Source organism: Miniopterus natalensis, chromosome 11 (genome assembly GCF_054644295.1).
Source record: "Miniopterus natalensis isolate mMinNat1 chromosome 11, mMinNat1.hap1, whole genome shotgun sequence".
Lineage (NCBI taxonomy): Eukaryota > Metazoa > Chordata > Mammalia > Chiroptera > Miniopteridae > Miniopterus > Miniopterus natalensis.
The window spans coordinates 51,854,165-51,867,395 of NC_142091.1; the positions used below are offsets into that span (position 1 = coordinate 51,854,165).

The window sequence follows — 13,231 nt, forward strand, 5'->3', positions numbered from 1 at the left end:
CCCAGCAGTATCCCTCCTTCCATGGGGACCAGGCATGGCTCTATCCGGGTACCCGCTCCCAGCCTCCTGCAGAGCTGCCCTCGAAGGCCCAGCAGGAAGGAAGAGGGGAGTGGAAAGGCCAGGCACTGTGAGCTTCGTGGCAGTGGCCATGTATTTCTTCCCTGAGAAGAGGCATTGTCTGCGGCCTGAGCAGAGGGCCCTGGATGGGGATGTGATATAGGAGACCTATGGCCACCTGGGCGTGCTTCATGAAGGCCGGATCTCCTTTCCAGACTTTTTGTCTTCTCTTTTCCCCTTTCTGCTGGGATTAACTCTTTACTTTCAAGCTCCCCTGGCTGTGGGGAGAAGCATCCACCAGATACAAGGTGTCAGGCAGAAGCTGCGGGAAGGCCTTTGGAAGTATTGGCAGCAAAATGGTACTGGGTGTTAGACCTCAGTTCAGCAACCTCCGTACCTGAGTTCTGGCTAAGAAAAAATTCAGAGTCCAGACTCAAAGTGTAGGAGAAAGTTTATTTAGAAGTCACAGAGGTAGAAGAAATGAGTTCAGGAAACAAGTTACAGAGGCAAAAGAAAGGCTGTTGGAGCTTAGGGGAGAGGGAGAGAGAGACAGACTTGCCTGGAGAGACAGGAAAGAGGGAGGAAAGGTGCAGGCATGTTCTAGAAAAAGAGAGAGCACATCTACCTAGGAATAAATTTAACCAAGGATGTAAAAGACCTAGTGGAAGCATATACCATGTTTATGGATAGGAAGAATTAACATTATTAAAATGTCCATACCACCCAAAGCAATCTATAGATTCAACACAATTCCTATCAAGATACCAATGGAATATTTCACACAATTAGAACAAATATTCCAAAAATTTATATGGAACCACCCTAAATAGCCACACCAATCTTGAGAAAGAAGCACAAACTTGGAGGAATCATGCTACTTGACATCAAATTATACTATAGGGCCAAAGCAATCAAAAGGCATGGTACTGGCATAAAAACTGACATATGGATCAATGGAACAAAGTAGAGAGCCCAGAAATAACCCCATGCCTTTAAAGGGTGAGTGGCTTAAGTAATGGAAAGCTGGGGGGAAAAGAATGGGACATGAGATGGAGTTGGAAGGAAGGAAAATTTAGGGGAAGAAGCAGCTAGGATTATGAAGAATGTGAAGGTTTATAAAGAGGAAGCTCTGTTGGATTAAAGATGTCCACAGACTCTCTGCACTCCTCCTATCAAAAGGTGAAACGGATTTCCCTCCCCTTGAATCTTGGCTGGCCCTGTGATGGGCTTTGATCAATAAAATGTGGCGAAGTGACACCATGTAACTTCTGAGGCTGGGCCTTCAGAGACCTAAAACTTCTGTTTTTGACCCTCTTGGAACACTCTTTGGACATCAGCTGCCATATAAGAAGCCTATTTATCTTGAGACCACCATGCTGTGAGGAAGTCCAAGTTGGTTGCACAGACAGAAAGGCCAAATGGAGGAGCATGGAGGTGCCAGATGTGTAAGAAACGCTTTTCTGGACTTTCTATCCCAGTCCAGCACCAGATAAACACAGGTGAGTGAGTGACCTCAGCTGATGCCACACAGAACAGAAGAACCATCCAGCTGAGCCCTGCATGACCCTCCGAATAGTGAACAAATAAAATGATTGTTTTAAGCCATTAAGGTTGAGACAATTTGTTAGATAGCAACAGAGTGACAAAAAACAGGTGCTGAGACCTGAAAAGGAGAAATAAGCTTAAATGAAAAGCTGAGTTTTTTTAAAGATATAAAGAACTTCCTGAGAGCTAGGGTGATTAGTCCCTGGCCAGACCAAAGAGAAGGGTGACAGCATCTGTCACTGCATGTTCAAGAATACGATGGATACCCATTTGTCTGAAAGGGCTTTAACATCAACCTCTGTGGAGGCAGAGGACTCGATCAGATGGCCTTTCTTCCAGTTGCAAAGATTCTCTTTCTAGTTTCCTCACACATCCAGGTATCTCCCTAGAATAGAACTGTTTCTCCCCTGGTGAAGGAAAATGGATGACTGCCCCGTCCTGCAACTCTGGCTCCTCTTCCCACCTGCCTTTGTAAGTAGACAACACTCCCGCATGTGTCTGTGTTGGTTCTGTGAGGTCCCAGGGCTGTGGTGGGGAGTCATGACAGCCATGAAGCTATACTGTACACTCTGCTGCTGAAGGACTGGCCTGGGACTTGATACCTGAGCTCTGGGACCATGCAAAGGGGTTTCTGTTCACACCCCATATTCTGGAACACTCATCACCATCATTATGACCTACGATTTATCAAGCACTGGGTAATAAGCACTTTACATGCATTGACTCATTTAATCATCCCCCAATTCTCTGTGAAGATCTTATCATATTATCACCTTAATTTTAGTGGCGAGTTTGGAACTCAAAACAGTCAGATAATTTACCTGAGGTCATGCTACTGGTCAGTGGCAGAGCTGGGATTTGAACCCAGGTCTCTTTGCCTCCCCACAGAATCCCAAGACCCAGCTACCTGGGCTGCTGCCTCCATAACTGTCCTGGTGTCTGAGAACAGTTAACCTCTACCACTGCTGACCAGTGTGTACCTGGCTTGACACTTCTTTCTCAATACAATGGAGTCGTTACAGAATGCTGTCCAATTAGAGTTCTTAGCACATCTAAATGGTGTTTTGTTTTTTTTTAATTTCCATTCCAAAGACTCAAGTCAAAGACAAGTCAGTGTACCATCAGCCACAATAAACACCCTTAAATGCATTAAAAGTCTTGAGTGGAAACAAAACTACCCATTAAACAGAGAAATAAAAGTCTATAGAACCTAAGCTGCTGAGTGTTGACAGACACAAGTGACATCTCAGCAATAATACTATCTCCGGGTCTGTCTGCTCTACATGTATTCTTTTGAGCTCCTGCACCCGCCCCCAGACCAGTTTGAACCAGTGCCAGACACCAGACTGGGGGGCTTTGTGAGAACAGGGGTTGGCAGGTGAGGGACAAGGCACATTATTAGGTTAACTTGTTCCTTAAAAGGCTTTGATAGTTAGTTCCCAAAAACATGAACCAGGACCCTACTCATCCTTCAGGTCACAGTTTAAAGGCCTTTTTTTCCAGGAAGCCTTCAATGAGTCCCCAATATAGGATTACATTACTGGTGCACCCTTCCATGGAGTCCTGTCCTCTTTGAGAGCTGGGACCACGTCTGTCTTTCACTGTATCACCAGTGCTTGACACAGCATTGGGCACAGAGTAGATGCTCAACAAAAAGCTGTCAAGCTGATAAAAGGGTAGGCTGCCTTCTCAATGGGCCCTTGTTGGCTTCTGGCCTAAGAGCTTATCTGGGTTGCAGTGGCGCTGCCATGAAAGCTATGACCTAACCTCCCTGATGGCCAGAAGGAGTAGCTGCAGGGTGAGGACAGCAAAGGTTTCCTCAATACAGGCCTCCTCTTTACTTCATAAAAGGCTACCCCTGATGGGCAGTGGCATCTTGCTGAAACCTAGACCTTGTCCCTCTGAGAGAAGGGTCCACTTGATACCCATGATGATATAAAGCCTAAGGCTGGTGGAGAGTAGGCTTCAAAGCACTGGAACTTAGGTAGAGAGTCGCCCAACAGGCCAGCTGCTCTTACCAAATGGACAATGGACTACTCAGGCCTCAGTGTCTACTCACAACCTTGAATACAGCCAGCTAATCGTGACATACTAAAATCTCAAGGTGGCAGTGATATCGTGGCTCTGGTCAGCTGCCAGCCATAGGAAGCATTGGAAGCAACCTGTTCCCAAAAGCAGTGTTGTCCTTAGACTGGGGCCCTAGCTCCCTCTACTCTGGCTGTGTCACTCCCCATGGGTGAGAAGTCCACAGGGTGCAGGAGGTGTGCCCATGCTCCCCTTTCCAGGCCATGCTCTGGCTACTGCGGCTCCAGAGCTCCCTGCCCAAGGGCCTGAAGCCTGCACCTTCTGAGGGTAGACATGGCCTCCTGCTTGGGGATCTTTAGGTCTGAAAGGTGGCCAAGGGTGGGGTGTGGACCACGCTTAGATGCACAGGCTGACATGCCCACATACCTGTACACAGGGGCCCTTGCAGTGTAGGACTGAGCGGCGGGGTGATGCAACACTCAGGGCCCCATTTGCAGCCTGGCTTCGATCCCTGCAAATGTTAGGAGCAGGCCTGCCCATGACCCTGCCCACTGGAGACACATTGGTGGTGTTGTGCCATTACTTGTACCTGCTGTTGCCTATCTACCTCCCTCCTCTGCCCTGTATCCCTGAAGAAGCTGCTGGTCCCAGGCTAGGCCTGCAGTGGTGCTGGCTGGGGAAGGAGCGGAGGCCCCAGCATCGGCAGGGTTGCCTGGTTTCTTGCGAATGTGAACACCTACGCGCAGAAGAGGGGGAGTGTGTATAAATGTGTTTGGGTGACTGTGAGCAAATAAGCGAGCCAGCAAGGGAGAATGAAAAAAAGAAAAGGAGGGTGACCATGTGAAAAAGTGCGCATGAGGGAAGAAGAAAAATAAATGTGTGTGTGTGACAGAGTGGAGGAGGCACCGAGGGACACCTGGGAATGATGCGTAACTGGGGGCCTGGGGACGGGGCACAGAATGGGAGGGAAGGAGTATGCCAGCCTGTCTGTATGTGTGCATGAGAAGGGGTGTGGCTGTGGAAGAAAAAGAGACCTAAAGAGGGAAGGGGAGAGCAAACAAGTCTGTCCATCTCTAAAAACATGTCTAGTGGAAGGGGGTGCATGATGGAGCCATGGAGCTAAGATAGCCTGAGTGTGCAAGAGGAAGAAGCCTGGCAAGTGCGTAAGCTTGAGGGTGGGGGTGAGCCTCCACTGGGCTCTGTAAGCCAGGGAGGGCACGTGCCTGCATGACTGTGTGTGGGCATGTGCACGTGAGTGCGTGTGCACGAGGCTGTGACAAGTGAGAATACATAAGAGTGTGTGAGCACATGCCTGCCCCTGGGGCAGCTGTGGGTCCGGGTGATGCCTGAGGATGTTTTCACCTGGCAGTTCCAATCCGGAGGACTGTATGACCTGCTCGGTGATGGCTCAGGTCTGGGTGACTGTGGCTGGGAGTGTCGGCCCAGCCTGGCAGTGCAGTGCGTGTAGGAATAAGTGAGTCATCAGGCAGGGCTGGTCCCCACTCTGCCTCCCCTCTGGTCTTGCCCAGCAGGGAAGACAGCTGGGAGGAACAGAGATTACTCGAGGGCTATATTTTTACACGATCATTATGCAACTGCTTGCAGTGCCCATGAGCTCATTCTAAAGGGCCAGCGCCCCAATTCTCTTGGTCTTTATACTGCCATCTCCCTTTATGTCCAAGTTGCAGTTCAGGTCAGTGGTTTCAGCTGGCAAACATTTGTGGAAATCTACTTACCAGCTTCCAGAACCAATCTCCAGTCTTTTCCCATCCCCAGCTCTTTGGCCTTAATTCTTTACATAGCACTTATCACTACCTATCACACTATGTATTTTACTTATGGGACACACAGAAAGGTTAAGTAGCTTGCCCATGATCACCCCATGGTAAGTGGTGGAGCCATGCCTGGTCAAGGGTCCCTGCTGTTAACCAGTACACAACACTGTTCTGTGGGGGTAGAAATTTTCTCAGTTTGGTGCACTGTTGAATCTTCGGTGTTTACAAGAGTGCTCAGCACACGTAGGTGCTCAATGAATAGCTACTGAATGAATGAAGAAATGAGTGGCTGAATGTTAGACATGGAAGATGAAATAGAGAGGTACTTGCCTTCAAGGAGCTCATGGTCCCATAGAGGAAACAGACAAAAGTTACTTCAATATCATATCAAGATGGCATCATGGGGTCCTGAGGGCCACACAACTAGCCTCACCTCTGGAAGGCAGAGTTTTGCAGAGGAAGGACACAGAAGGGGACATGCACAGCGTCCCCTCCTCCCCAAATCCCCCCTTGGGACAGACACTCCTTAGCTCTTCCTACCTCAATCTACAGGGTTCCAGAAGATGATGATGGCTCCAGGAGCATGAACTCTGAAGAGATAGCCTGGAGTGAATTCTCACTCTACCAAACACTAGCTAAGTGACCTGGACAGATTCCCTAACCTCCCTGGGCTTGGCCCTCTCATCTATAAGATGAAAACAGCAAATGATGCAGACTCCCTAGGTTAGTGGAGGGGACTGCATGACATATATATGTAAAAACATTTGGAATAGTGCACATAGCACAAGAAAGGCAATGTGCCAGCTCCAATGGAGATAACCAATACTCCCATTCTACACTGGTTGCTGGCTTTCAGGGAGGAAAGGGAGAGAAGGTCAGAATTAAACATGCTTATTACTTATAGCCTCTCTGCTGTGGCTTCATCCCATTTTCCAGAAGCAATTTAAAGCAGAGCAGGGACTATGTCTGCTTTATTCACCACTATTATCCCTAGCACCCAGTATAGTACCTGACACATAGTAGGTGCTCAATAAATGTTTGTTGAATAAGTGCTTTTATTTATTTAATCTTTGGGAAAATATTCATTTTGTTGTTTCCACTTACATATGAGGTATTAGAGGCCCAGCAAGGTTAAGTGATTTGTTCATTAACACAACCTGTAAACAGAACAGCCAGACTCAAAGGCCAAACCCCATGCTCTTTCCTCCCCACCATGCTACTCTCTGGACAAATATACATCATGTCCTATTTTCCATGGATTTTTTTCTAGCCAGTAGGGGCCATCCCTGGTTGTAGAATCATCTCCAAATTCTATGACTCATATCTGAATCACAGAACTGTTTAGTAGTTGAAAGGGACTTCTGATGTCATCTTGACCTCCCACCCAGTGTGGAAATTTCCTCTCCAATGTCTATCCAGAAAATACCTGAATGCCTCCAGTGATGGAACTCTCATTTTCTTCTTCTTAAATTATCAAGTTCTATGACTGGACCACTTTTAGAGTCAGAAAGAAGGTTCTGCATCTCACGGACCAACAGGCCTCTCTAGTTTCTGTGTTTTGGGTTTCTGCCATCTTCCTAAGAGGGGCACAGAATGAATTGGTTGCCCCATTCACACGACAGTCTTTCAGATAGTTGCATACAGCCCTCACATGCCTTTAGAGAATTCTTTCCTTCAAGCTAGTTGTTTCAAGTCCCCACGACAACTGTGCAGTGGCCCCTGTCCTAGACCATCTCAACAGGAGATCCAAAGTGTTTTGAGCAATGGCACCCCCTACTGGATAAAGTGTGAATTGCATCATGGCCTCACCGTTCACCTGAAGAGCTTCAGCAGCAACTGGGGCGCTGGCTCATGGTGTGAATAAAATGAATGCTTACTTTTTTTTATTTTTTGTAATCCTCACTCGAGGACATATTTTTATTGATTTTGTGAGAGAGAGAGAGAGAGAGAGAGAGAGAGGGAAATATTGATGTGAGAGAAACATTGATCAGTTGCCTTCTGTATGCATTCAGACTGGGCATCAAATCCGCAACCTAGATATGTACCCTGACTTGAAATCTGCCACTTTTGGTGTATGGGACGATGCTCCAACCAACTGAGCCACCTGGCCAATGCAATAACTGTTTATTTTAAAGAGTCATTGCTTTAGTTGTTTTAAATGTCTAGCTTAAAGAGTGTCACTGAAGACTCCATTTTAAGTTTCCTTGCCAATCATGAGGTTTCTGAAAAGCTACAGGCTTAGGACTTCAATATTAGAATTCAAATGGCTGGTTGTTTTTTTAAACAAAAAAGGTGTAGAAGGCGAGATATGAAAATGTATGTCGTATTACAGGATTATGGTAATTTTTCTTTTCTTTACTTTTTATTTTCTAGTATTTCTACAATGGCTATTTGTTATAAGAAGAAAAAAACACTAATAAAAAGTTTCTAAAGAGAAAAAAAACCCCATAAAAATCTTCCCCCACCTTTCTTCCCTTTATTCCTTCCAACACTGCTTGACATGACTTGGGTATTTAGTCTATAACCAGGACATCTGCCCCCCTGGGCAGAGTCCCTTGGTAATATCTCTGTGGTGACATGGCCCAAGGTTCAGACAGCTGGGCTCTCCCCAGCTGTGGCCAACCAGACTCAAGCGGCACAATTTTACTTTCACAACCAGGCTTCTCAACAGGGCTGCCAGGCAGTTTCTTCACATTCTCCACCCCACCTTGGGTTCATGCCACAGTCAGGTTGTGTTTCCTAATCTTACCTTGTGAAATCTGCACAGCACGCTGCTGGGGCCCAGCTCCTCACCATTCTCTCCACCCTCCCAGTACACCCTCAGCCACCCACTCTTCCCTCCATGCGAGCCAGAGCAGCTCCAAACGACGATAGGTCAGAAAGACATCAGGGACTAGAAAAACAAATCCCATTTAAATGAAGATCTACGGACCAGCTGAGTCACTCCTCTCAAGCAAGTTCACAGCTAAGCAGGCTTTACTCCAGCCCCAGTGTCATCTGGGGCTCTCTCCCTCCATTCAGAACTCTGGGGGTCATTTGGGTGCTGGAAGACTCACCCGGCAGTCTCTCACTGCAGCACATGTCCAGGGCCCCTCCCTCGGAGTCATCAGCAGTGTGGTTCTCTCCCTCTCTCCTGCAGCAGGATAAAAACGGGAGATGATGCTGTTGAGCTAGGATCAAAACAGAAACCTGGGCAAAGATAAAAAGCCTTCCTTTTCTTGCCCTGTGTCCCTTTGAATAACCCCACCCCACTCCATAGGGGGATCTTAGGAAAAGACCAACCTAGAGAGGGGTCAAGCTGCAGAGATCGGAGAAGTCTGCAGGTATCTTCCATGTGAAACCAGTAACAGTAGCATCACTATGACCACCATTGTCATCATCATGGTCATGATGATCACCATCTCTACCATTCAAGGAGGGCTTACCATGTGCAAAGCACTTTATAAATTTTATCACACTGAGTCTTCATTGTGACCCCATGAATTAGGAATTATTAAACAGGCTCAAGAAGGTACAGAACTTGCCCAAGGTCACAGGGCTCATTAGGGTGGAGCTGGATATGAAATGACAGTCTAGGACTCCAGGCTCATGTTCACTGCAGTGCTGTTCTGCCTTTTAGTTCCGGTGGGTTTAAAAGCTGAAAGCATTGGTGGGGTAAGCAAGTAGAGGGGTCCGTAGCACAGTCTATGTCCAGCTCCCCAAGGACTGCAAGTGCCCTGTGCCTCAGGCAGTGGACAGTGATACGCAAAACTCTTTTCCAGAAATAGCTAGAAGTAGCAATATGTATTTTTTTTTGGCGTATTCTAAATGTTCTATTTCTTTCTGAAATCAGAAAACCCTCTTTCTAGACCACCAGGGCACCTTCCAGGACTCCACTGGGGTCTAGCTTTTCTCCTTTACCCAGTAAGCTGGAAAAAGGTTGCTGTGGATCAGGCAGACCCCATGAAGTGTCTATAGACTGAGGCGCTCTGAGGGCAATTGTGCAGCTCACAGGGGCTCCTGACTCTGGGAACGGCCTGAAATGCAGGTGTGGGCTCCGATGGCCCGGCCTGACCTTCATGTCCCTGACGCCTGACAGCAGATGGCTGATCCATGGCTGGACACACCAACCAGGCTGGGTCAATCAGATGTTCTTGCCTGTACTTTTCAAATGCATGCCGGAGGGCCTGGAGCCTGCGGTTGCTGGGGCTGAATCACAGTAGCTGCAGTGCCCTAGAGAAAAGGTCCAAAACATCTGCTGCCTAGGGCCTTGGAGCTGCTGCAGTCCAGCCCATCCTGAGTCTTGATTGGGCAGCATGTCCATCAAGGCCAAGAGATGCCCCAGAATCCTTCCAGTAAATTCCAACATTTTAGCATAAGCTAGTGGGATCTGATTTCTGAGACTGACAACCAAAACGAACTTTAATATAGCCCGACTAGCATACTACTTTCAAGATGTCCCAGAGGTGAACTGCCTCTCTGCCCACCAGTCCTGCAATCCTGTCTCTCGGACTGGTCCTGAGACCGATCTCAGGCTGGGCTGCAGATCTGAAATAATAAAGGGCAGACAGGCTGGCTTAAGGTGCTTGCAGCTGGCGTTGCATTATTTGATATTTTCCTCACTGCACTGGCATGGTCTCCGACAACCCCAAATCTGCAGAGGGTCCTTTCAATGCCTCCTGAGTCTTTCTACCTTTCTTCCTCTCCACCACCTCCACCTTGGCCCAAGTCCAGCATCTCCTGCCTAGATTACTGAGGCAGTCTTTATTTAATTTATTTTTATTTTTTCAATCCTCACTCGAGGACATTTTTAAAAAAATTGATTTGAGAGAGAGGAAAGGAGAGGAAGGGAGAGGAGGGAGAGAAGGAGAGAGAGAGAGCGTGAGAGAAACACTGATGTGAGAGAGTAACATCAATTGGTTGCCTCCCGTATGTGCCCCGACTGGGCATCGAACCTGAAAACCTGGGTGCGTGCCCTGACCAGGATTTGAACCCACGACCCTTCGGTGCAGGGGACGATGCTCCAACCAACCAAGCCACACCAGCCAGAGCCCGAGGCAGTCTTTTAACTGGTCTCCAGCATCCATTCAGTCTGGCCTCCAAAACATTCTCCATGTGCTCCAATATATACATGTGCTATACAGGTTGTGCAGTTTACAACCTACACAACTGAATGGGACAGGCTTGAGCTAGAATCAACTCTTTCCAAACTCACCATTTATCATATAACCTTCCTTGAAAAATGACTTGAATGGCATCATACTGCACTTGGAACAAAGATAAAAATCCTTTAACAAAGTTTACTTGATCTTACATGGTCTGACCCTTGTTTATCTCTCCAACCTATTTCCTGCCCCCTTTCCTCTTGACCTCTGCACTCTGGTCAGGATTTTTCATAATGAGTTTGTACATGCTTTTCTCTACCTAGAAAGTTCCCCTGGCTTTACTTCTCAGTACTTTTTTCTCATAGCACTTGACACAATTTGAAATTTCATTTTGATTTATGTCATTATTTGATTAACATCTGTCTCAACCATTAGACCATAAGTTACATGAGGGCAGAGGCCACTATTTCTGTTTTATTTTCAAAGTCTCACACAGTGGCTGGCTCATAGTATGTGCTCACTAAATAAATACTTGTTGAATAAATGAATGTTGCCCTGACCATCTTGAAAAACCACCAGGAACCTCAAACGTGGTTATCATCTGAGCTACCTGGTGGGCAGGTCTTTGTTAAGCCACTTGGAACCCTTCTCCAAAGCTGCTGTCAAGAGCAGTCACAGAATCACACATCTGGAGCAATGCGTTTGCAGAGAAGGAAACTGAGGCACAAAATGGGGGTTTGACTTGCCCCAGGTCACACATTGTGGCCACGGAAATTGGGATGAAGAAGGCCTATCCCTAATCTCCCAATCCTGAGAAAGAATTTTCTCTTTATTCTAAAGAGCATCCCCGTCTGATGACAGTCCATGAGGGTTGGCCACTGGCTGGGTGCAGAAAGGTAACCGAGGTATCCAGATACCTCCGGAAGGGGCCCCAGGGGTGACTCACAGACGCTTTTACACCTTAAGCCTCCCTGGCCCCAAGCTGCGTTCAGAATAGCTTGGTGCTGCATGCATGCAGAGGACTCTATAAATAAGCTTCCTAGAAAATGACTAATTTCATAATCAGAGAAACAGAAAGAGTAGCACCTCGAGTTTGTAGAGGAAAATGGAGCAAGAACCTGCTGCTCAGCCCTGCAGCTGAAGAACTCCAGGTACCCTCAGCCCAAACCCACATGTCGAGGCTTCCAGGGGAAGGCTTTAATTAGATTTCCAAAGAGAAGAGATGGTCCATTCAGGCTACCTGGAGAAGCCTAGTCTCTGGGCACTGCCCTCCCTTCTCCTTGCCAAGAGCAGAAATAGCTGCTTGCAGTAGATTGCTGCAGGCTCCTTCTATTTCCTCCACTTCTATCAGTGGGCAAAGGAGCAGAAAACTGTGACAACAGGCAGCAACTTGCTGGAGTGGCCCCCTACTGTTGCTCTTCCAACCAGAAAACCCTGGAGATGAAGGGACATCACCTAGCCTGTCCCTCCCTCAATGATGGGGAACGTCTGGGAGGGAAGAGAACCTTCCCAAGGCCATTGCCCCATTTGACAAGCATTTGCCGAACACCTCCTATGAGCAAGGCACCACGGCTGTCCCAGGAATATAGTGACGCACAAGCCAGGCCCCTCCCTCCACAGCTCCCAGTCCTCCTGGAGAGAAACATGTGCAAACATGATGTACCCACACCTACTTTCATTGACACATGCATGTGACACCCTGGGAAGGGCTCAGCTCAGCTTGTGGTAAGGGGGCTGGGGAGGAAGTCTTCTCCAAGGGGAAGGTAAGAGCTGGTTCCTACAGGATGTTTCTAGGTGTATGAGAGGTCTCAAGGGAAAGACCTTTCTGTGCAGCGCGGAGGCCCGAGATGTATGGAACAGCTGGCATTAGTTGGAAGCAGGCTAGTCGGTGGGTTGAGGAAGTGATGGGGGCTAGGCCCCAGCAGAGGAACATGAGCAAGGAGCAAGCCTGGCTGCCAGGAATCCTGCCTCCTGCGGGGGCAGCTGTCTTCCACTTGACCATGGGGGTGCCCCAGGCTCCTCTACCAATGGCCTGGGCTGGGGAGGTCTGTAACAGGAAGTGGAGCCAGCAGTTCTGTTTGAAGAATGGACATTAGACCCAGCTTAGGGCATCTGATCTGGTCCCAAACAACTTTTTTTTTTTTATTGTGGCAAAATTCACATAACATAAAATTCATTTTAACCATTTTAAGGTATACAGTTCAGTGGCATTAAATACATTTACAATGTTGTACAACCACCACCATTATCTAGTTACAGACATTTTCATCACCCCAAACGGAAACCCCACACCCATTAAAAAGTTATTACCGACCAGGCTGGGGTGGCTCAGTGGTTGAGGGTTGTCTCATGAATCAAGAGGTCACCGGTTTGATTCCCAGTCAGGGCACATGCCTGGGTTGCGGGCTTGATCCCCAGCAGGGGGCATGCAGGAGGCAGTCGATTGATGTTTCTCTCTCATGAGTGTTTCTATCTCTATCCCTTTCCTTTGCCCTCTCTCTAAAATGAATTAAAACATATTTTAAAAAAGATATTCTACCCATTCTCCCCTTTCCCAGCCCCTGGCATCCTCTAAGCTTCTTATCTCTATATATTTGCCTATTCTGGATATTTCTTATAAATGGAATCATATACAATATGTGTCCTTCCGTGTATGGCTTCTTTTGCTCAGCATAATGTTTTCAAGGTTCATCCAATTGTAACAGGACTTCATTCCTGTTTTGGCTGAATATTTATTTGGCTGTA

General features: G+C 47.5%; 1 protein-coding gene across 3 annotated transcripts in view; it reads right to left on the reverse strand.

Annotated features, from left to right (window-relative positions):
* PTPN5 (protein tyrosine phosphatase non-receptor type 5) overlaps nt 1–13,231 on the reverse strand; it is a 46,576-nt gene that overhangs the window by 24,755 nt on the left and 8,590 nt on the right. Inside the window, exon 2 of one of the 3 annotated variants that reach the window (XM_016219432.2) lies at nt 8,459–8,535. In XM_016219432.2, coding sequence (XP_016074918.2) covers nt 8,459–8,483 — 25 coding nt within the window. In that variant the 5' untranslated portion in view covers nt 8,484–8,535. Of the gene's footprint in view, nt 1–8,458; nt 8,536–13,231 lie in introns of those variants that run through there. The other 2 variants (XM_087821773.1, XM_087821772.1) reach the window with 2 other exon arrangements.